The 26,253-nt window shown below is 41.8% G+C and overlaps 1 protein-coding gene across 1 annotated transcript in view; it reads right to left on the reverse strand.

Annotated features, from left to right (window-relative positions):
* The window catches only part of LOC126456814 (dehydrogenase/reductase SDR family member 11-like), a 125,207-nt gene that overhangs the window by 61,647 nt on the left and 37,307 nt on the right, over window positions 1-26,253 (reverse strand). The window contains exon 4 of the mRNA XM_050092607.1: window positions 7,593-7,722. Within this exon, the coding sequence (XP_049948564.1) occupies window positions 7,593-7,722 (130 nt within the window). The remainder of the gene's footprint in view (window positions 1-7,592; window positions 7,723-26,253) is intronic.

Below are 26,253 nucleotides of genomic sequence, written 5' to 3' on the forward strand. Positions count from 1 at the left end.
CGCTGTCTGCGAGCCAGATGCGAAAGCCGGCATCCTCGCGGACACGTTCGCGGAAAATTTTCAACCCGCTGATGGTGTGGTCGATCCCGACCACTTCCGTCTGGTGGAGGACCGCCTGCCGGTTTTCCTCGCTGCACGGGAGGAAGACGACTGGATCGAGCAAATCACAGCTGAGGAAGTGGATCTGCAGCTCCGTCGACTCAACCCGAAGAAGGCGGGTGGCACGGATGGTGTCACCAACTGCCTGTTGAGGTTGCTACCGCCGGAGGTACACCAATCTCTGTCGGACATCTTTAACAGCATCCTCCGCTCTGGGACCTTCCCTTCCGCGTGGAAACATGCGGAAGTGGTTGCCATCCCCAAGAGCGGCAAGGATGCACGCCAGGCAGCGAACTACCGGCCGATCAGTCTGCTCCCGCCCCTCTCAAAAGTGTTTGAGAGGTTGTACGCGGAGCGGCTGCTGCGCCACGTGACGGAACAGCAACTCATTCCCGAGGAGCAGTTTGGGTTCCGGAGCGGCCACTCTACCACGCAGCAGCTGTTGCGCCTCGTGGAGCAGGCGATGCGAGCGCTGGAGTACCTAGGGGCGGTGCTTCTCGACGTCTCAGAGGCCTTCGACTGCGTGTGACACGACGGCCTCGTGTACAAACTTTTTGTGCACGGGGTCCCGACGTCGCACGTAGTCCTGCTGCGCTCGTATCTCTCGGGACGCACATTCCACGTCCGAGCAGATGGAGCCACTTCCACCGACCGGCAGACTCGAGCGGGAGTGCCTCAGGGGTCGGTCCTCGGCCCCCTGCTGTACTCCCTGTACACAGCGGACGCCCCGCGGGTGGCACGCGTGGAGTTGGCCCTTTATGCCGACGACACGGCGTTGTTCACCCGCAGCATAAACGCGGCCGAGATGCGCCGTCGCCTCCAGCTCGGATGTGACGTCCTGGGCGCCTGGTCCACGAAATGGCGCTTAAAGTTCAACGCTGCGAAGAGTCAGACTGTCGTCTTCAGCAGAAAGAGGCTGCCGCCGGACCTACCGCCGGTCACGATCATGGGGGGCCCCATCCCATGGTCGCGGACCGGCAAATACCTCGGGGTGACGTTGGACAGGCACCTGACGTGCCTGCCACACGTCCGAGACGTCAGAGGGCGGGCTGTGGGGCGCCTTCGGGCGCTTTACCCACTGCTCAACCCTTCATCGACACTTCACGCCACGGCCTCACCATGAATCTGTCCCTTGTCCGGCCGGTACTGGAATACGCGGCCGTGGTGTGGGGTAACGCGGCAGCGACGCACATTGCGACGCTCCAACACGTGCAAAATAGAGCGCTGCGACTTGCGCTTCACAAGCCGCCTCGCTACCCGACGAGGCTGCTACATGAGGAAGCAGGCATCCCTTTCCTGCGGGATCGCTTCCGGCAAATCGCCAGAGTGTTCTACAGCAATGCAGAACACTCTGGCAGCCGCCTGATTCGTGGTCTGGGCCAACAGGTCCACCACAGGCCAACAACACGTTGGCCCGACCTACTGCGGAGTAGTCTTCTCTTGCAGCCCGATATAGAAACAAAGGGCGTCATAATCAACGACACCCAGTGAGGACAGCTCAACACGTTAGGTCCCACTGCACCCCACAGAGGTCAACGCAGGAACAGCAGCTCCGCTGCTTAAACTGCCCACACACCTGGCATACGTAGCCAGAGTTTTAGAGCGAAGCGAAGCTACGGCGCGAGACGAAGTCGTGCCGACCTATGAACGCTACAGCAGTGACTTAGAAACTGTATTGGTTCTCTTGTATTACGAATTGTATAGACTGAAGAGCTTGCTTATGTTTGTCGGTCACCCCTTGCTTGCGGCACGTCTATATCTCACAAAGTTACGTATTGTAATCATCTCCTTTTGTAATAAACTCCATTAATACGATCTGCTTGAATTGTTGTCTTGCATTAGGAGAGAGCAGCTTTCCTAGGCAGCCTATATAAGACGAGTGGGTAGAACACAACAAATAAACACTGTAAGCGAAATACTGAATAAGGAATTTGAGGTAATGAAACATCAAATACAATGTGAAGTCGAGAAAGTGGATACGGCAGCAACTACCACCGACATACGGAATGAAGGGAAAAAAGTACTCTCATGAAAGTCTCGTATTTTAGATTAGTTTAGTTTTTATTTTATTTGTTTACTTAATATGTTTTATATTTTAATGTGAAGGTCAATATAGTTCTCACTAGCTTTCCCTGTGTTTCCAAGGTCTATTCATCCATTTTTCTGTTGTATTACGTTATTGTGTTTTACGAGCTTCGTTGTAATTAATCGTCACCTGTGTGATCCAGTCGTGTTGAAAAGAAAACTGGCAGTGTTGAACAGTAGACCTATGAAAGGAGGGCATATTTACGATGCTCCGGTCAAGGAAATAAGCAACACATTGATAGAACATCACATACAAAATAAAATATGTAGCATCACAACAGACAATGGCACAAATTTAGCAACGTTTTTACGTTGCTCCAGAGACAAAAACATTAATGATGAACAAGAAGATAAAATTAATAATGATTATGATGCTTTAGTAAATACAAATGCCTTAAGTATATTAGAAACAGTAAGAGAAACTGAAAGCGCTGTGGAAAAGATACTATTGCCTCCTTACCACCCTTGTGTAAGTCGTACATTAAATTTGATTTCCGTGAAAGTTTCTGAACATGCACTTGAATTTATAAAACTCAAAGAAGTTTCAAGGAATTCCATGGCGAAATGCTCCAAGTTTTGGAACAAACAGCATCAGTCAACATAAGTTGCAGACCATATCGAAACCACTCCCATTGTCTATTTATTAACACCTGTAGTTACGAGATGGTACTCAATGAATGAGGCTATTCAACAGAACTGCAAGTCGGTAGATAATAGCAATGACAGTGGCATGGATTTTTGGTCATTGCTAAGATTAACCACTGTCTCTCCTGAGAGAATATTGTGTAGTGAAGGGTCCACTGGCCCAGGCTCTGATCTTGCTACAAGGTGAACACAACATGTTCATGGGAGTCCTTCCCCAACTGCTTTTAAACAAAACCTGAATAAGTTATCCACTAAGCTGACACTGTGCAGGCATCTGCTTGATGCAGTTCTTCTGGGATTGCATAACAGATTTGAACATGAATTAAAAAAAAAAAGATCGAATTCTATCTGCATGTTTACACCCAAAATTCAAAAGTAACTGGATGATCAACCACATGCCTACGTAGCGAAGGGCCGTATTATGGAAGCCACACTGTAAACCACAACACTAGTGGACGCTGTCAGGGAAAAGCAGTACTTGAGGATGCGAGAGAAGATTTTTTTCTGATTTGAGAGACGAAATAGTCTTATCGCAAGTGCTCAACAGGGTACTGAACAATATTTAGGAAATTCTTCAACAAATACACAGGTTCTCAATATGTTTCCCACAATCAAGACCTTCTTTAGTAAATGTAACACAAGCATGCCAACCAGACACCTGTAGAGAGGTGGTGTTGTGTTGAAGGCAATGAGGGCAAGCTGGGGCTAGAACATTTGATAAACATCTTTTGTTGAAAATGACCAAGCAGTTCATCGGAAATACAGTGGGATGGATGATGCTGTATACAATGTATTTAATTATTATAGACAATATATTTAGTTATTGATTGACATCAACGGTTGTTTCCTTTCTTGATGTATAGAGCTCACAATTTATTTACAAATGGGTTACAGTTATAATTTTTAAAAGTAACTGTAAAAATAACTGTACAGTAGCTGTAAATGATACAGATACTTTTGATGCATAGGAACTATAACTGTAACCAAGCTACTTTTCCTGGGGAGTAACTTCAAATGTAAGTTAGTTATTTTCAGAAAATAATTTCCACAAACCTGATTATAATGATAATGAGTAATTAAAATTTATAACTGAAACTAATATCAGCAGAAATGATAAATAACGCTAATATAAAAACAATTAATAATGAATAAGGAAACGGAAAAAGGGGGTTTCCGAGTCTAATTTTTGCATTATTGTATCTGCCTTTGCCAGGTGACAAGCACTGGACTTCAATTTATAACTCTATTACTCCAACTTATAACTGTATTAAAATATTATGTGTCACAATTTTCTTACGACACACTTGGAAAATTTCTGCATCATCCTCAACACGTAAGGTCCTGTAACATATATGTATGGGGGTGGAATTAATTCATAGTGTCTTGCACAAGGCGGGTATTTCCACATCAATTTTTGTTTGCAAGTGCAAGAATCAAAAGATCTACAGACTCCATAAAAAGTTTACCAAATTTCTTTCGTTTTTTAGAACTGTTTGGTTGGAAAATTAAAGGACGCAATCACAGACGCGCGACGAAAGTGGTACAAGTGCAAACACTCCAGGAACGCGAGTTTGATTGAAGGAGATAATAGTAATGTTAGCGGGAGGGAGGGGGGAGTTGAATGTACACTACTGGCCATTAAAATTGCTACACCACGAAGATAACGTGCTACAGATGCGAAATTTAACCGACAGGAAGAATATGCTGTGATATGAAAATGATTTTCAGAGCATTCGCACGAGGTTGGCGCCGGTGGCGACACCTACAACATGCTGATGGTTCAAATGGCTCTGAGCACTATGGGACTCAACTGCTGAGATCATTAGTCCCCTAGAACTTAGAACTAGTTAAACCTAAATAACCTAAGGGCATCACAAACATCCATGCCCGAGGCAGGATTCGAACCTGCGACCGTAGCGGTCTTGCGGTTCCAGACTGCAGCGCCTTTAACCGCACGGCCACTTCGGCCGGCCTACAACATGCTGACATGAGGAAAGTTTCCAACCGATATCTCATACACAAACTGCAGTTGACCGGCGTTGCCTGGTGAAACGTTGCTGTGATGCCTCGTATAAGGAGGAGAAATGCGTACCATCACGTTCCCGACTTTGATAAAGGTCGGATTGTAGCCTATCGCGATTGCGGTTTATCGTATCGCGACATTGCTGCTCGCGTTGGTCGAGATCCAATGACTGTTAGCAGAATATGGAATCGGTGGATTCAGGGGAGTAATACGGAACGCCGTGCTGGATCCCATCGTCTCGTATCACTAGCAGTCGAGATGACAGGCATCTTATCCGCATGGCTGTAACGGATCGTGCAGCCACGTCTCGATCCCTGAAGAACCATCTACACGAACAGTTCGACGACGTATGCAGAAGCATGGACTATCAGCTCGGAGACCATGGCTGCGGTTACCCTTGACGCTGCATCACAGACAGGAGCGCCTGCGATGATGTACTCAACAACGAACCTGTGTGGACGAATGGGAAAACGTCATTTTTTCGGATGAATCTAGGTTCTGTTTACAGCATCATGATGGTCGCATCCATGTTTGGCAACATCGCAGTGAACGCACATTGGAAGCGTGTATTCGTCATCGCCATACTGGCGTATCACCCGGCGTGATCGTATTGGGTGCCCATGGCTCTATCCTTCATTCGATCCCTGCAAAACCCTACATTTTAGCAGGATAATGCACGACCGCATGTTGCAGGTCCTGTACGGGCCTTTCTGGATACAGAAAATGTTCGACTGGTGCCCTAACCCGCACATTCACCAGATCTCTCACGAATTGAAAACGTCTGGTCAATGGTGGCTGAGCGACTGGCTCGCCAGTCACTACTCTATCGTGTTGAAGCTGCTTGGGCAGCTGCACCTGTACACGCCATTCAAGCTCTGACTCAATGGCCAGGAGTATCAAGGCCGTTATTACGGCCAGAGGTGGTTGTTCTGGGTACTGATTTCTCAGGATCTATGCACCCAAATTGCGTGAAGATGTAATCACATGTCAGTTCTAGTATAATATATTTGTCCAATGAATACCCGTTTATCATCTGCATTTCTTCTTGGTGTAGAAATTTTAATGGCCAGTAGTGTATTAATAGGTTCACTAAATAACATACATGCAATGATTAAGACGATCCCTCGTCTACTTGATATTCTAGGCCCCAGGCGTCAGATCAGAAGACAGGGCTGCAGATATATGGCACTACCGAAGGGAAGACTACCGCGCTGGGCATATGGCTCTGGCGGTTTGCACTGCATCTGCACCTGCAGTTTGAGCAGCAGTCGGCACCCCAGTGACACAACGATCTGTCATAAATCGGTTACTTCAACGACGCTCCGAGCCAGGCCCCCTGGAGCGTGCATTCCACTGAGCCTAAACCACCGCCATTTGCTACTTCAGTGGTACCAGGCGCGAGCTCACTGGAGGACATGGTGGAAGTCTATTGTGTTTTCTGATGAAAGCTGATCCTGTCTCGGTGCCCGTGATGGCTGTGTGTTGGTTGAAAGGAGGCCTGTGTAAGGCCTGCAACCAACGTATCTGCCGGATAGATACAGTGGACGTACACCTACAGTTATGATCCGGGGTGCAATTTCGTATGACAGCAGGAACACTCTCATGGTTATCTCAGGCACCCTGACTGCAAATTTGCACGTCAATCTGGTGATTCGAACTGTTTTGCTGCCATTCATGAACAGTATTCCAGGTGGTGTTTTGCAACAGGATAACGCTCGCCCACATACAGCTTTGTAACTCAACATGCTATACAGAGTGTCAACACGTGGCCTTGGTCTGCTCGGTCACTACATCTCTCTCCAGTCGAGCACATACGGGACATCGGCTGACGACAACTCCAGCGCCATCCACGACCAGCATTAACCATCCCTGTACTGACCGACCAAGAGCAACATGAACTGAAACTGACTCGCACAAACTGACATCCAGTACCTCTGCTACGCAATGCATTCACGTTTGCATGCTCGCTTTCAATATTCTGGCGGCTACACTCGTTGTTAATGTACCAGTATTTCACATTTCTGATGGCCTATCTCGCCCTTACATTAACCTGTCATCTCGCAATGTTAGTCACTTAAATATGTCTTCCAGACAAATGCATTCCCGAAATTTCGTTACTGGACACTAATTATTTTTTGATGTGCTTTTTTCCTTCAGTGTATAACTGTTGAAGCAGTATTCCTAAATGAAATACGTTACTGAATAAAAGAGTACGATATTGACACAGTGTTGTGGGTTGGCAGGAGAGCCAACACCGTATTATTAGAGGAAGCCGGAAGGCACGCGTTTTAGCTCACGCAGGCTGGCGTGAGGTCTGGAACAGGGCAAGGAAATTAGACTTTAGAAAAACGGACGTAGCTGGTGGAATACTTAACTTTAATCCATTAATGATGAGCGTCGCTCTTGACGGTACATGATTACAGTATCAATAGTAACTGATAATGGCGCCTTCATAGGTCGTAGCAAATGACGTAGCTGCAGGCTATGCTAACTATCGTCTCGGCAAATGAGAGCGTAATTTGTCAGTGAACCATCGCTAGCAAAGTCGGCTGTACAACTGGGGCGAGTGCTAGGAAGTGTCTCTAGACCTGCCGTGTGGCGGAGTTCGGTCTGCAATCACTGACAGTGGCGACACGCGGGTCCGACGTATACTAACAGACCGCGGTCGATTTAAAGGCTACCACCTAGCAAGTGTGGTGTCTGGCGGTGACACCACACACAGGACGTATCACAAGCCCACCTGTTGATGTGGATGATGAAGCCGTCGTCGACGCCCCTGCCCAGCATGTCCTGCACGGCCTCCCTGGTGCAGATGCTCAGACCTAGCACGTTCACGTCCAGGATGCGCTTCCAGTCTTCCGTCTTGCCAGCTGGTGACAGACACAAAGCCAGTGTGATGACACACGCTCTTGAGGACGTGAAATTTAATAAAGAAATGTTAACAACGGTAACTAAATCATAGTCTGGCGCGCTAAGTGATATATATATATATATATATATATATATATATATATATATATATATATATATATAGGGTGGTCGATTGATCTTGACCGGGCCAAATATCTCACGAAATAAGCGTCAAACGAAAAAACTACAAAGAACGAAACTTGTCTAGCTTGAAGGGGGAAACCAGATGGCGCTATGGTTGGCTAGATAGATGGCGCTGCCATAGGTCAGGACCCCCCATTTTTTATTACATATTCGTGTAGTATGTAAATAAATATGAATGTTTTAGTTGAACCACTTTTTTCGCTTTGTGATAGATGGCGCTGTAATAGTCACAAACATATGGCTCACAATTTCTGACGAACAGTTGGCAACAGGTAGGTTTTTTAAATTAAATTACACAACGTAGGTACATTTGAACATTTTATTTCGGTTGTTCCAATGTGATACATGTACCTTTGTGAACTTATCATTTCTGACAACGCATGCCGTTACAGCGTGATTACCTGCAAATACCACATTAATGCAATAAATGGTCAAAGTAATGTCCGTCAACCTCAATGCATTTGGCAATACGTGTAACGACATTCCTCTCAACAACGAGTAGTTCACCTTCCATAATGTTCGCACATGCATTGACAATGCGCTGTGCGGCTGATCCTGGTGGAGGTTCGAGTCCTCCCTCGGGCATGGGTGTGTGTGTTTGTCCTTAGGATAATTTAGGTTAAGTAGTGTGTAAGCTTAGGGACTGATGACCTTAGCAGTTAAGTCCCATAAGATTTCACACACATTTGAACATTTGAACAATGCGCTGACGCATGTTGTCAGGCGTTGTCGATGGATCACGATTACAAATATCCTTCAACTTTCCCCACAGAAAGAAATCCTGGGACGTCAGATCCGGTGAACGTGCGGGTCATGGTATGGTGCTTCGACGACCAATCCACCTCTCATGAAATATCCTATTCAGTATCGCTTCAACCGCACGCGAGCTATGTGCCGGACATCCATCATGTTGGGAGTACATCGCCATTCTGTCATGCAGTGAAACATCTTGTAGTAACGTCGGTAGAACATTACGTAGGAAATCAGCATGCATTGCACCATTTGGATTGCCAACGATAAAATGGGGGCCAATTATCCTTTCTCCCATAATGTCGCACCATACATTAACCCTACAAGGCCGCAGCCATCGTGGATTTTCCGTTGTCCAATAGTGCATATTATGCCGGTTTACGTTACCGCTGTTGGTGAATGAAGCTTCGTAGCTAAATAGGACGCGTGCAAAAAATCTGTCATCGTCCCGTAATTTCTCTTGTGCCCAGTGGCAGAACTGTACACGACATTCAAAGTCGTCGCCATACAATTCCTGGTGCATAGAAATATGGTACGGGTGGAATTGATCTTGAAGTAGCATTCTCAACACCGACGTTTTTGAGATTCCCGATTCTCGCGCAATTAGTCTGCTGCTGATGTGCGGATTAGCCGCGACAGGAGCTAAAACACCTACTTGGGCATCATCATTTGTTGCAGGTCGTGGTTGACGTTTCACACGTGGCTCAACACTTCCTGTTTCCTTAAATAACGTAACTATCCGGCGAACGGCCCGGACACTTGATTGATGTCGTCCAGGATACCGAGCAGCATACACAGCACACGCCCGTTGGGCATTTTGATCACAATAGCCATACATCAACACGACATCGAACTTTTCCGCAATTGGTAAACGGTCCATTTTAACACGGGTAATGTATCACGAAGCAAATACCTTCCGTACTGGGAGGATGTTCCGTGATACCATTTACTTATACGTTTGTGTCTATTACAGCGCCATCTATCACAAAGCGAAAAAAGTGGTCCAACTAAAACATTCATTTTTCATTATGTTCTATACGAATAGGTAATAAAAAATGGGGGTTCCTATTTTTTAAAAACTCAGTTGATATTCGTTTGACCTACGGCAGAGGCATCTAGCGGGCCAACCATAGCGCCATCTCGTTTCCCTCTTCAAGCTAGACGAGTTTCGTTCTTTGTAGTTTTTCCGTTTGACGCTTATTTCGTCAGATATTTGGCCCTGTCACTATCAGTGGACCACCCTTTATATGTGATCAAAAGTATTTGATAACCCCTACGTAAAGCGGAACTAACTACTAGATGTCAAGAAAGTCGGACTGATCACTACCAAAGGAGGCGTAAAAAGTTGTGTCGTTGTATAGAAGCCACAGCAGAATTGCTCGGTCAGGAGTGCTCAGTGACTTCGAACGTTGTCTAATCATTGGATGTCGCCTGAGTAAGAAATCCATCAGCAACATTTCAATCCATCTGAAGCGTCACATTTTGACTGTTGGTGATTTGATTGTGAAGTTGAAACGCGGAGGAACAATTATAGCTAAGCCAAGATCACGCAGACCTCACATACTGACGGACGGGGACCGTCGAGTATTGCGGACAGTCGTTTTATAAAATTGCATGAAATCAGCGGAAGGAATCACTCGTGAGTTTTAAAGTGTCACCACCAGTCCAGCTAGCGCAATGACTGCGCGTAGGGAGTCAAGGAAAAAAACGGAGAACTGGTCGACCAACTATTGACAAACCACAATTTTCTGTAGTCATTGTTAATTGATGCTTGAGGTGGTGTCAGGAGCAACGCCACTGGGCAGTGGATATTTGAAAACGAATGATTTCGTGTGATGAAGTAGGCTATATCCGCAGACAATCCAATGGAAGGATTTAGGTGTGGAGGATGCCTGGATGGTGTTTAGTTCAAACAGTGAAGTGTGGGTGATGTGGTGTTACGGTATGAGGGATGGTTTTCGTGGTTAGGGCATGATCCTGTTATTGAGCTTAAGAAAATGCTAAGTGCAGAAAGATATGAACACATTTTATAGCAATGTGTACTGTGTACAGTAGTCGAACGGTTCAGAGACGATGAAAATGCGCCCTGTCATAAAACAGCATCTGTGAGGCAGTGGTTTATGGATAATAAGATTCTGGAAATGGGCTGTCACGCACAGATTCACGACTTGAACCCAACGTAACAACTCCGGGATGACTTAGAACGTCGATTTCGGTTGAGACAACATCGTCCAACTTCTGTGGTTTCGGGTCTTGAGGAAGAATGGGCTGCCAATCTTCCACAGGCATTTAGATAGCTCATTGAATGTGTCCCAAGCGGTGTTAGGTACATCATAAAAAGGGAAGGGTGGACACACTCCACATTAATGTCCAATAATAGGTGTCCAGGTACTTTTGATCAGATAGTGCAGGTGTAGAGGGATTTTTTCTTTCCTTTTTTTTTTTCGACTCGTTAGTCCATCTCATTGTGATATTAGTAACTTTCCCCAAGATGTTGTTTCCCGTTAAATTTAAGACCTTATGGGAACTTGAACGTTGTTTTGCGCATGGATTCATCACAGTGTGGGTTTCATCCGTTATGAGACGTCAATGTCTGGCAGTCCAACGGATCTGACCAGCCGTCCTAAGGTAGTGAAAATGGACACAGTCAGGATGGTTGTAAAAAATAGCACCTCTCTGGATAGTCCACGGTTTGCTTTGAGTGCTGGGGTTTGAAGTAGCATCCAAAGCCAGCGGTTCGTCTCATTTACTGGTCTGTTCTACATGCATCATCTGCCGTCGGTCAAGTCAGCCTGCAGGTCACAAGGTACTACAGGGTCGATGTCAGCTTGCTGCTGTTTACCTGAGTGCCTAAGGCCTCTGTTCAGTCCAGTGATGCATGTTTGTCACAGCAGCAAGTCTACGAATGGAGTAGGAAGTTCACAGATGGTGTGACTTCAGTGGAAGATGCTCCTCGTGCAGGTCAGGCACAACGAGTTGTGACTCCAGAGAATTTTTCAGCAGTTGAAGTCATAGTGAAGGAAAACCGCCGAGTGACACTGAATGGCATTGCAGCATGTTTACAGATTAGTCATGGGTCAGCACACCACACTGTGCATTGTGTGCTCCAGTCTCACAAAGTGTCTGCAAGATGGGTGCCACAGCAGCTAACTCCTGAAATGAGAGAACGACGTGTTGATGCTTGTGAAGAACTTCTTAGATGCATTGAACGAGAAGGTGATGGCTTCCTTACAAGAATCGTTATTGGGGACGAAACCTGGGTTCATTTCCACCAACCGGAAACGAAGAGAGCGAGCAAGGAATGGCGCCATTCCACATCACCAAAACCAAAGAAGTTTCGAACAGAACCATCAGCAGGGAAGGTTATGCTGACTCTCTTTTGGGACGAAAAAGGCGTCATTTTCGAGCATTACGTGCCTAGAGGGACCACTGTCACCAGTGCATCATACACAGATCTCCTAAAAAATCGTCTGCGGCCTGTAATCAAATCAAAGCGGCGTGGATTGCTGTCAGCAGGTGTCCTTTTGCAACATGACAATGTAAGGCCCCACACTGCCCTTACAACAATTGCAACAATCACAGACCATTTTGAGTGTCTTCCTCATCCACTATACTCACTTGACCTTGCCCCAGGTGATTTCCATATGTTTGGACCACTCAAAGACGCAATGGGAGGAAAGAAGTTCCGTTCTGATGAAGAGATAAGCCACGCGGTGCATGAATGGTTGCGCGGACTACCAAAAGAATTTTTTTCTAAAGGAATTTATGCACTTTGTAAGCGCTGGAGGACTTGCATTGAGCGTGGGGGAGATTATGTTGAAAAGTGATAAGCTTTGTACCACTTCTGCACAAAAAATAATAGTTAAAAAAATATTTAAGGTTTTCATTTGGCTCACCCTAGTATTTACTTCGGACGTATCCACGCTTCTGCTTCTGCTTTGTTCTTGCTCGAACGCAGAAGTGACGAACACATATCTCGTTTAGCAGGCGGTTCTTTCTTAACCTCACTTAACAATCATTGTAGGTGACGGCGTTCGTCGGTTGCTTTGGTTTTTGTAAGTTGTTTATCAATTAATTGTTGGAAAGCTACAAAATCTTTAGTATCCCATTTTGCAATGGGAAGTATTATTTTCTGATTTCTTGTCGTTTTCAAACAGGCTTTGATCTCTTTTGGAGACATAAGGTTATCTTTATAGACATCTTCCACCAGTAGCGCACCTCTCATTGAGGAATCTGATACTGATGAACCTCATTCCGTATCTATCACGTCATCGTTTTGTTGTGTAGCACCAGAAGCAGGTAGTGGGTCAATAGTAGCTGCTGAATGAGCTTTAATATCAGATTCGTCAACTCGTCAAATTCACGTAAGTCTTTAGTTTCCTTAGGAAGGACATTGGCATTTTCATTTGACGGATTTTTAAGCTGGTGTTCATTGGAAGAAATAATGTTATTAGTGACAGCTGAGCTGTTGACAGTATCCTTATTAAAATAGAAATCACATCGACGTCTTTTAGTGTGTGTAGGTGATATTTATAGAACGGTAGCGCCAGAGTCAGACATATGTTGCTCTTTACCAGACCGTAAGGGGGGAAGAGGAATTATAGGGACTGCATTTTGTACCGATAGTGATATTTCTAGTATTGTAGTAGAAGAATCAGACGTTGTTGTTGTTGTGGTCTTCAGTCCAGAGACTGGTTTGATGCAGCTTTCCATGCTACTCTATCCTGCTCAAGCTTCTTCATCTCCCAGAACCTACTGCAACCTACATCCATCTGAATCTGTTTAGTGTATTCATCTCTTGGTCTCCCTCTACGATTTTTACCCTCCACGCTGCCCTTCAATACTAAATTGGTGATCCCTTGATGCCTCAGAATATTTCCTACCAACCGATCCCTTCTTCTAGTCAAGTTGTGCCACAATTTTTTCTTCTCTCCAATTCTGTTCAACACCTCATTAGTTATGTGAGCTATCCATCTAATCTTCAGCATTCTTCTGTAGCACCACATTTCGAAAGTTTCTATTCTCTTCTTGTCTAAACTACTTATCGACCACGTTTCACTTCCAGATGTATGTTGCTCTTTTCCACACTGTGGGAGGCTGAGGAATTTTTGGAGCTACTTCTTATACCAATGGCACGGACTTTTGTGTGGTTGCATTATGTACGAGAGCAGGAAATTCACTTTCACCATTCGGAATAGTAACTGTGAGCAATTTTTCTTGATATGACCAACACCTTTGCCATGATGACATACAACGTTATTCATGGTAATATACACACTGAAATAATTTCCTTCATAGGGGAGCATCCCTGAACCGTGGAGCCGGTTGGGACCTCTCTCACATGCCCTAGCAAACGTCCTCCATTTAGACATTTTGTAAACTGTTACAGCATTACTAAAAAATGGGAATACATTAGAAAAACAACTAGCGTACTAGCACATTTAAAACGCCTCACTGGCGTCATTATCTCTTTAACACACAAATTATCCCCTTGCAATAACCGATCTATGTTTTCAACAGTTCTTGTGAAAATACAAATAATGTCTCCAGACATGCGACGGCAATGCGTCATACTGCTGAAAGAGATTTGTCACTTACCGATTTTACATAGTCATCTATTGAGGTAATGGAGATATTGTTGATGATGACAGGTTTTTCTGGTGAGTTCACATTATCGGTAGTAACAGAAGATTGCTGTTTTGCTGGAGCAGCCGGTGTTTGTTGAGACGATTCAGTCTGGGAAGTTTCAATAGCGCGCCCATTTCCGCGCACATTCGTAGTTTCAGTGTTGACAACTGACTGTAGCGTGCGCTGTAACCGTTTAAGGAGCTCGCCATTCCGACGAAGCTGCCCTATTTAACTCGATTACACAGGAATCGTGCCGTCTGCGCTAAAACGAATTAGCCTACAACATCTCTTGTGAATTAGACCATAACACAATCACGCTCACAAACTGTAACAGTTGCTTTAAACTACTATTTCAAAGACTTTTGCAAAGACAAACAGACATACGTCTTAACCTTCGTTGCTAGTCCAACATACTCCGAAATGGTATATTATGATATCGACAGATTTGCAAGGAAACAGAAGGAAACTGTTCGTAACAATTATTAGAAATATTATGCCATACGTACAGTTAATTTTGTAAGTAGGCTGTTTATGTTTTCATATTGGCAACGTTACGTAGCGCTCTGTATGAAAATCACTGGCTGTGCTGTGTGCAGTCTGTGGCTAGTTTGCATTGTTGTCTGCAATTGTAGCGTTGGGCAATTGGCTGTGAACAGCGCGTAGCGTTGCGCAGTTGGAGGTGAGCCGCCAGCAGTGGTGGATATGGGGAGAGAAATGGCGGAGTTTTGAAATTTGTAAGACTGGATGTCATGAACTGCTATGTATATTATGATTTTTCAACACTATTAAGGTAAATACATTGTTTGTTCTCTATTAAAATCTTTCATTTGCTAACTATGCCTATCAGTAGTTAGTGCCTTCCGTAGTTTGAATCTTTTATTTAGCTGGCAGTAGTGGCGCTCGCTGTATTGCAGTAGTTCGAGTAACGAAGATTTTTGTGAGGTAAGTGATTTGTGAAAGGTATAGGTTAATGTTAGTCAGAGCCATTCATTGTAGAGATTTTTGAAAGTTAGATTGCGTTGCGCTAAAAAATATTGTGTGTCAGTTTAAGGACAGTCATGTAAAATTTTTCTAAGGGGACGTTTCATATGGCGACCCTTAGCCGAGGATACCTCACTGGAATCTTCTGATTTTTTTCTTGTAGTTTGTGTAATTAGTGTAGCTTTTGTTTATTGCTAGCGCGTAATTATAGAGAGAATTTCCTTTGTAGTTGTAGTTTTTCATTGTTGTACAGTAAAAGAGTTGTGCCATGCATGTAGATTTGCAGCAAGTATTTCGCAGCTGCGCTTGCAATTAACGAGATATTATTTTCAGTGCTACGTTAAGGTGTTCTCTTATTTTTGCTCTTCAAATTGTGCTTTTCTGTGTTATCGTGTGAAATATTGTGACAATAATGGCGTGTGAAAAACGTAATACTAGGCTCCAAAGTAAGCCGAGAAATGACTGTGAAGACGAAAGCAGCGTGTTAGCGCCACCGAGTAATGAATTAACTAATGTTCAAAGTAGTAATTTGGTAATTGTACATAGGGAAATGGAGCGGGCTGCAAACAATGGTGTAGACAGTGAAACAATTAGTGAACAGGGAAGCATTATCGATCGATCGGTCGGCAACAGCTTGCCTCAGGAATCCGAAATGACAGGACACAATCTTGTAAATACTGTTGATTCAGGTTTTGCGTCCTCACCGTTTTCTCAAATAAGTCAAGACACATTTTCTGCTTTTCAATGTGCGAATATTGCCGGTTCAAATGCATTGCCGAATAGCACTGAGGAACATGTTTCAGACACCAGTGCATTGTTATTACAGTTAATGCAACAAATGGGACAATAGCTTCAAAAGTTAGACACAATGGAACAAAATCTTCAAAAGTTAGACACAATGGAACAAAATCAGAGACAAACACAGCAAAAGCTTCAAAAGTTAGACACAATGGAACAAAATCTTCAAAAGTTAAACACAATGGAACAAAATCAGAGACAAACACAGCAAAAGCTTCAAAAGTTAGACACCACACTTGAACAAACACGTGAAGATTTAACTACTGAGTTACATAACATTGAATCGAAATGTCAAAACGTCTGTAATGACGTAAAAACACAGATTTGTGAGCATTTTCAACCCATTTTTTCGCGGCATGAAAATGCATTACAGAATCACGAAACAGCCATAAAAGAACTGCAAACTATTATTCATCAAAATCATGAGACCCTGCAAGCTAAAATTGACTCAGTTGCATCTACCGATTCGATTACGCAACTTGCAATAACTCAAGAAAACTTAAAGGACACATTAGATACTCTGAAAATTGGTTCAGAAAGACACATGGAGGAAATTAGTTCATTATCAGAGAAAGTAGTTGAACTTTCGGATCAGCTAAATAATTTATCTACGAAGGTAGATGATAATCTGAATGACACAAAACCAGTAGTCTTTAATGACACAGAGAGTGCGAACAAATTAGGAAATTCAAACAAAATCTGAATCAAATTAATACGCAACACCAAAGAGAAATCCGGGAAGTACAAGATCAGCTGACACAAGTAATACAAGAATTACGTATTTCAGAGGACACTCGCACTCCAACTCGGGAAGAGGAACTTAGAAATACGGAAAAGTCACAAAATAATAACGCAGGGCATTTCGAAAATTATGAAAGAAGTTGGCAAGGCGCACTGAATTTTGAGATTGAACCGCCGAAACGACGTAACAATGACCGATATGCGACTCGCCGACATGATGATTTTGAGTATAAGCTGTTCATTACTACACGTAAATTTAAAACATTTAAGAATTCTGGCAACGACATTCATCCACAAGCGTGGCTCCATCATTTCTCTCATTATTTTCCTCCCAACTGCTCATTAGAGCACAGATTAGAATTTATGTGTGGCTACTTAGAGAATGAACCAGCTGAAAGAATGCAATCGGTCATTCACGATTGTTACAGTGAAGGAGAATTTTACCATGCCTTCCTCTCAGCATATTGGTCTCAAGCCACACAAGACCGAGTAAAACATGGCATCATAATGATGAAACATTTCGAACAATCTGAATTTTCCAGTCTTATGACATATTTTGAAGACATGTTGCACAAAAGTCAGTACCTGTCAAACCCATACAGCCCCTCAGAACTCATCCGCATTTGCTTAATTAAATTACCTGAACATTTACGGCATATTATTTTTGCAAGACGTTGCAAAGACGACATTGAAGCTTTTCAGGGACTCTTACAAGAGTTAGAAATTGACACTGACAATCGCGGTACGCGAAAACAGGAACACAACAATTACAGGTCACATCCGTCGCAATTCCGCAATGAAAGAAATAATAACTGGGCACGACAAGGCTATTCTCACAACACAAATCGTGACCAAAACAGACACCACCCGTATGACAACCGTTGGCAGAGTAGTAATAACTACAGGGAGAGATCACCTCTCCGCGGTAATGACTATCACAGAGACAATCAGAGAAACAGACAATATGGGAACCAAAATAAATATTGTCAGGGGAGACAGAATAACTTTCGACGCAACGGTCCAGTGCGCAGTTACGATTCAGGGAGAAATTCTCCACCACGTGACCGACAAGAAAGAAACTATGGAATCTACCGACATGACGACAGACGATATGATCGTAACGACAGACCTGAATTGCATCAGAACTGGCGGGATTCAAACAGAGCAGGGCCCTCTCGGCAAGGTGAATTTGTAGAAATTAGGTCTCCAAATCCCAATAACGACGCGCGCCAACAAAGAGACAATAGGCAATGACTCATACCGCTGGCAGCCACAAAACGTACGTATCAAACTGACGATGCAGCTGCCGTAGCTAGTAATTACGTAAAAATGGAAGACATTAGGGACATCTTACTCCAGGAACACGACGTAAAACATAACAACATTGCATATCCTGTGATTCACATTACAGTAAATGACGTAAAATTTACTGCAGTACTTGACTCTGGCAGTCCCATTTCAGTAATTAGTGAAACAGCCTTTAGCAAATGCAACAAATCGAACGATTGCCCCACACTTCCGTTACGTAAGATTAAATTACAAGGTGCAATCGTTGGAAAAAGTGTAGATGTACGCCAACAAATTCTTTTGTCAAAGCCACAGCTTCTCTATGAACGTTCTTATTGTTCCATTATCGTCGACGGAAATTATACTGGGAGTAGACTTTTTGAATGAATACAAAGCAATCTTAAACTTTCACGATGCTGAAATAAGTTTAGAGAAAGAAGGTAAGTCAATAGCTTTGAAGTTTGAAGATTGGCTCTGAAACCATGACGAAGAAATTAATCGGCTTTACCTTCTGTTGGACAACAGTTCGGAATTTTCTACGGAACTAGACACTAACAATCACTTTGCAAGTACTGACAGGGATGATATCGACGACATATTTGATACTAATGAGTTAATTCAGAATAAAATTCGAACAATTGAGAATTGTAATTACACTGATAGGCAAGACCTTTTTGAGATTTTACAAGCACATTCCACAGTTTTTACTCACAAAACAGGAACAATCAAGGGATTTCAATACCAATTTCGTGTTCATGAGCATACTAAATTTTGTGTTAGACCATACGTAATTCCGCACTATAGGGACCGTGTTAGAACAGAAATACAATCTATGCTTAACGAGGGCATTATTGAGCCCGCAATAAGCTCATACAACAAATCCATTACATGTTGTTGAGAAGAAAAATGGATCGATCAGGCTTGTCTTAGATTCGAGACAAATCAATACTATCATCATTCCTGAAACAGACAGGCTGCAGACGATGGAAGAACTTCTTCAAAATTTTACTAGTGTAAAAGTGTTGTCTTCCATTGATCTCAGATCCAGCTTTTATCAGATCGAACTTCATCCAGAATGTAGAAAATACACAGCTCTTCTCTGTTTCGGCGGTTGTTATCAATTTCGGAAACTTCCTTTTGGTTTAAACATTTCTTAGGCAGCGTTCATTCGCGGGCTAAATTCCATATTACCTGATATCTTAAAACGTCACATCACCTTATATGTGGATGATATTCAAATAGCAGAAGCCTCATGGGAACAACATAATCGCATCCTCAACAGTTTGTTACGTATTTTTGCAGAATCTGGAATTACGGTTAACTTGGAAAAGTCTGAATTCGGTAGGTCAAAGGTGAGGTTTTTGGGACATATTATTTCTTCTGAAGGCATTCAGCTGGATCCTGAAAAGTTAGAAGCAATCAGAGCCATTCCAGTTCCATCCACAAAAAGACAAGTCCACAGTTTTCTAGGTCTCGTCAATTTTTACCGTCGTTTTCTGAATATGCAAATTCTAGTTACACCAAAACTTTGTCCTCTCACTGGAAACAATACTATTTGGAACTGGGACGAACAAGCACAGTTGGAATTCAATTCTTTGAAAGAATCGCTACTTAACGCGCCAATACTAGCTCATCCAGATCTCTCACAAGGCTTTTGCCTTAGCACGGATTCTTCTGAAGTCGGTCTTGGTGCCCATTTATTTCAAGAAGCCATAGAAAATGATATTACTGTTCAGAAAACCATTGTTTTTGCTAGCCGAGTGCTAAAAAAATCTGAAAAAAATTATTCCGTTACTGAATTAGAAGCTTTAGCTATCGTTTGGGCATTTAACAAATTCTGTTTCTTTCTTTTTTTCTTGTAAGCACGTAAAAGTATACAGTGATCATCGTGCATTACAATTTCTTATGTCTCCAAAATTAAATCATGACAGGTTAAAACGTTGGGCATTGTTTCTGAGAGAATTCCGCTTCACAGTAGTCTACATTCCCGGCAAGGGGAACGTTGCTGCGGACACACTGTCACGCGCACCGGCTGGGCTTGAGAAAAGTAACACAGAAGGCAACCTCGAGAAAAATTTCAGTATTCTTTACATTCAGAAAGCCGCCTTTGAAAACTTCATCACCACATCTTTAAAGGACATTGCTCATGAACAAGATAAAGATCCGATTTGGAAAGACATCAAAAGTAAATGGCATGAAAAGCCGCACACTCAGATTCGGCATTATTAGCTGGTTAGAAACAACATACTCTTCAAACGCTGCACTGTTGATGACGAGCTATGGGTACTTTGCATTCCAGACGATTTTGTTAATAAGCTCATTTTGCACATTCATTTCAGCTACGCACATTTTGGTCCACGAAAATGTTATCATATTCTTCGAACGACTTGTTATTTTAACAATATGGAAAAGAGAATTCGAAGAGTCTTGTCTATTTGTAAATTTTGTCAAAAGGCGAAACCATCTGCTATCTCACATCGTGCTCCGTTGTTTCCTATCATTCCTTCTAAATTAAAAGATTTTGCTGCTGTTGATCTCTTGGGACCTCTTGTCAGAACATCGAATGGATTTTCGTACGTTCTAGTCGCTGTTGAACTTACTTCAAAATCTGTTTCTTTCACTCCGTTATGTAAAGCCACTGGACGGTCTGTATCCAACGCCTTTGTTAAAAATTTCTTACGTGAAGTTGGACACGTTAGTAAAGTCATTTCAGATAACGGACCGCAATTCAGATCTGCTGTTTGGTCACGCATGCATCGGAATCATAAAATCAAACCTGTTTTTATTTCATTGTACTCACCACATTGTAACCCATCTGAACGGATTATGAAAGAAATCAATAAGCTTTGCAGACTTTATTGTCACAGAAAGCATCAGCATTGGGACAAATATTTACACTTATTTCAAAACGTGCTGAATGAAATGCCTCACAACTCCACTGCTTTACCACCTACTCTTGTACTAAAGAATGAAGAACCACTGAACAGAATCAGAGAGCTTGTACCTTTTTCGAATACACGTAAACTTCGACACAAAGACATAATTGATTTAGCTATTAAAAATATAAAATCTGCAGCAGACAAAAGGAGGAAACTACACGACAAAGCAAATGCAAAGAAATTATATTTTGGTCAGAAAGTTCTCATTAAAGCTCATTCATTGTCACATAAGAAGAAACACTTGAGTCACAAATTCTTTCTAGTTTACAATGGACCTTACAGAATCCGATGTAAACCACATGGTAATTGTGTTGAAGTTGAAACTCTGTGTACTAGGAAGAGTAAAGGTTTACACCACATTTCACATGTAAAACCGTTTATTGAAAGATAATCTGCTTTTTAACTTTGTCTTTGCCATAAAACTTTTCACTTCACATTTCTAGTATGCTTTGGCAGACTTAAGAAATTGTTAACATGCAACAATGTTTGAAGTTAAATATCCAGTCTAGAACCTAGGGAACATTTTTAAACAGAAATTACAAATGCATTGTTATAGTGAACAGACGACACAGTATTGTATTTGTACATTTTTGCTTGTTAGTTGCACGATTACGTAACAACTATCAGGCTTACATACTTAGGACATATACTGGTACTGCTAATGAGATTTTAATGCAACATTTTGGTTTACTTGAAGATACATTCTGGATTTAAAGTACTTTCTGTGAGATACCAGATGACACAATGGTTAGTTTATGTGACAACTACACGATTTTATCACAACGCTACTAATGAGTGACAATTTACAATGTTGCTTTTGTGGTGTACCTGTTTTATATCTGCACAGTTTTTCTGAATTATTCTGGACAGTAAAACATGTTTCAGTAGTAACTTTTGTGGTATAGCTACAATGAGACAGCCTTTTCCGTAGCACAACAATACGTTACAGCACAGTATTTCCTTCATCACGGCAATAAGCGTAATAACTAAGATATCTATACGCAAAGCAATTCACTTCACTTATTATGAGTAAGTACATTGACTTCAGCAAAACTTTGCTTACAGAGGACGATAACTACGATACTTCGACAGAATTATCTTACAACAAGACGCACATTTAGCGCTACAGGACACGCATTTGAGTGATTAATTTTCTACTTGAACCATTTATTTTGCAAGATTTTCGAATTACAAAGGTTTTCCGTGATACATTTCACTCCATTGCTGTAATCTGTAACACCTGAGGGTATAATTAGATTAATCCTCAGGGGGTACATGCCTACTTTGTCTACCATGTGTTTGGCAAGCACAAGGAGCCGTAGCTAATATGGTATTTGCTTATACAACTTTACACATCGGTACTATATTTCTCTAACACACAAATTACACAACTATCTGATCATTTAACTGAGAGATAAACATATTTTTACTACATCAGCGACACATGTTTACGCAATTACACAGTTGGGTAACTTCACACTTATGAAATTGTGTTTTGTCTGTACTTTGTGAACTGTTCATATTTTTTTGGAACCATTGTGATACTATGAGAGCTTCGAATGATGTATTTGGTAAGGGAGCATGATTTTAAAGTACGTTTGAGGTAGATGACACTATTGAAATGAGCAGAGAATTTTTTTAAGGTTTTGAAATTATTGGAGGAAGCTACGACGATTTTGAGAGTTGACTGAGGTGTTATGATGTTATTATTACGATGACTATGCGTATTATGGTGTTGCGGTATGTTTATGATCAATATGCTGATGCTATATGAGTTATCTGATTATGCTACGTATCTGTTATGATGAAATATTGAAGAAGTGTCGACAAATAAGGTAAGGAATAATGAGCAGTGGTTAGGGACTCTGGTTTGTGAAAGAGATTGTTGGAAACCAAGAATCGTACTTTAAGAGTTGTGAAATGTATGTAAATGAGTGAATGTATTACAATGCAGACGAAAATTTTGTTATATCAATAGGATTTTGTTTCTACAGATTTGTAACGCAAATTTTTGACCTGTGAAATATTTTTATATGAGACTGTCACTGTAGCAGAAACTGCTGTCATAAATATTTCGGTAAGAAAGTTTAGTGACCACGTAATGCATCGTGGGCACCCAGCTGCGCGACAGGCGCCTGGAAAAAAGCCATTAGTGTGTGTCTTTCAGAGGCACAGGTGGAGAAGAAAAAAAAAAGAGGCCATTATCCTCGCTATTGACATTCCTTTGTAGAAAGCATCGTAAATACGACACCCTCAAACTTGAAAACATGATTACACTGTAGAGTTCTTAATTTATGGTATTTACTGAAATGAAACGATGAGAAACATTTCATGTCTATTGTCTTGCTAGTTGGAAGATTGTTTACTGCATTATGAAATGCCTTATGGCTAGCGAATGACGTTTCACGCCTTGCTTTGCCTATTTTTTTAATATTTAGTTTCTAGCTGCACTGCAGCGTTGGTTAAAATAAAATTTAATAGATGTACTAATATAGTTATTTTATGCCTACAGATTCATTAAAAAAAAATAGATCTATTTCCAAGAAAACGAGGGAACATAAATAGACATTTCCCTTCACAGGAACTGCATAAATAATTTTTTTTACAATTTGGTAACTTGTCTGCTAGAGTAAGTTATCGTGATGCATCACTCTAGTGTTAAAATGTGACATAGGTATTAGACATGGCCATCTTTAGTGTAATATTTTTTCTGCTTGAGCTATGTCATGTTCAGATGTAAGTTATTGCATTTGCTGCTCCTGTTTGCCAGGCATAGTGCTACTAAATTTCACTTTGTATTACTCTGTTAAGCTAGTTTTACTACTGATTTATTTTTCTTGTTGCTGCACATTGGCACATATTAGTTGTAATGTTGCATTGCTTGGTAATTTAGATTTACTGTAGCTTGCTTTGCAAATTTCCATTTTTTTTGTCACTGCTGTTTGTGTTAATTGTTTTGTGCTGCTGCATTGCCTTGTCCCTTAGTTTAGCATCTGATCTCAGTAGATTTAGGTTAGCTTAAGAGGGGGTAGCCTATAAGAGAATGAGTTGCGATGAATTTGAAGAAATGCACTGAGAGGCTATACGAGAAAAGTACAGAAAGCAGGTATAGATAGGACTTTTGGAAATAATGAAGAACGAAACGAGATCTCCGAGAAGTAAAGAAAGTTTTGTTTGCAAAATACTGCATTAAAACAGACCCTGTCCTTTCCTTGTGTTATCCCACTATGTGTTTGTATACCCTTGTGTATTTATGTTCTTCCTGTCTTTATATGTTTATCTGATAAGACTTATGTTGTAGAATTTTTCTAATACTCAGCTACATGAACTATGATGAGGAATACTGTTATCCTCAAATATAATTTGCATTAATAATACGTTATTTACTTTGTAAAGATGTTAGACATTATTAATTCTGTTCTGTTTTAATGCTCATGTGTGAAGTTGATGTTTCAATAATTTTTCTGATCTTTTATGTATTTACTTATGTCATAATTCCTGTAACACTGATGTATATGTTTATTTCTATTCTTTTGTAAAGCCCCTATTACTACAAATGTAATCTGTATTATTATGTTTTTAATGATGTATTTTGTACTGTTGTTACTGTATTGTTATGTTATAAAATTGTAATTGATACCAGTTCATCATATTATTAACTTGTAAGTTACATTTCACTGCCCACGTTTCTGTTGATCATAGTATGTGGACAATATGTGAGAAGTAGGGACTGTTAGTGTTTGCACATGTGCTAATAATTCAGCAAGGGACTGGATAACAGCATTGCTGGTTCTAAGGACAATTCCAAAAACTTTGTGAGTGCACAAGTGGTGGTTATGGACTTGCTATATTATCCGCAATGGTGATTGTGCACCGGCACAATCACAACAGATGGCTGCTGGGCATCTCTACAAGGACTATAGTGGGTCTGCATCTTTGATGACCCACCAATACCATTATTTCTACAAGGACTACAGTGGGTCTACACCTTTGCTGACTCACCAGTACCATTATTTCTACAAGGACTGCAGTGGGTCTGCACCTCTGGTGGCCCACCAATACCATAATCTCTACCAAGACTATAGTGGGTCTGCTCTGTGATGACCTACCTACCAATATTCTGCAAAACGTCGAATGACTCTGCTGTGGGTTTGCTCTGTTGTGGCCCATTACCTGCCTGCATGTCGAGAGTCAGCACTGTCTTTCCATTGGAAGGACAACACTACTTCTGCATGGAAATCCACTACTTTCGAGTGCATTTTCTTTTACTGCTCAGACTTTGAGAAAAACACTGCAATTTTACTGTGATGAATGATCAGGACTGTCTTTATGGACTGTGAGAAAATTTTAACTTTTGACCAACATTGTATCCATAAGTGTGTGCATTTAATATCTTTGTTATTGTAATTATGAAAAATTTTATCACTGCCCAAAACAATTAGTAAAATTTTTTGTGGGGGCATGGGGGCTATGTAAGTAGGCTGTTTATGTTTTCTTATTGGCAACATTACGTAGCGCTCTGTATGAAAATTACTGGCTGTGCTGTGTTCAGTCTGTGGCTAGTTTGCATTGTTGTCTGCCATTGTAGCATTGTGCAGTTGGCTGTGAACAGCGCGTAGCGTTGCGCAGTTGGAGGTGAGCCGCCAGCAGTGGTGGATGTGGGGAGAGAAATGGCGGAGTTTTGAAATTTGTAAGAGTGGATGTCATGAACTGCTATGTATATTATGATTTTTCAACACTATTAAGGTAAATACATTGTTTGTTCTCTATTAAAATCTTTCATTTGCTAACTATGCCTATCAGTAGTTAGTGCCTTCTGTAGTTTGAATCTTTTATTTAGCTGGCAGTAGTGGCGCTCGCTGTATTGCGGTAGTTCGAGTAACGAAGATTTTTGTGAGGTAAGTGATTTGTGAAAGGTGTAGGTTAATGTTAGTCAGGGCCATTCTTTGTAGGGATTTTTGAAAGTCAGATTGCGTTGCGCTAAAAATATTGTGTGTCAGTTAAAGGACAGTCATGTATAATTTTTCTAAGGGGACGTTTCAATTTCAGTTAGTGAAAGTGTTAATAACAACTGAGATGGACTTCTGCAGACGGTCTGTAGGGATATCTTGGCGGGAAAGGATCAGAAATGAAGTCATCAGGAGGAAAATGGGTGTTACATGTTCGATTATTGAGTTTCTAGAACAAAAACAACTCATGTGGAATGGGCATACGAAAAGGATG

The sequence above is a fragment of the Schistocerca serialis genome, chromosome 2 (assembly GCF_023864345.2).
Source record: "Schistocerca serialis cubense isolate TAMUIC-IGC-003099 chromosome 2, iqSchSeri2.2, whole genome shotgun sequence".
NCBI lineage: Eukaryota > Metazoa > Arthropoda > Insecta > Orthoptera > Acrididae > Schistocerca > Schistocerca serialis.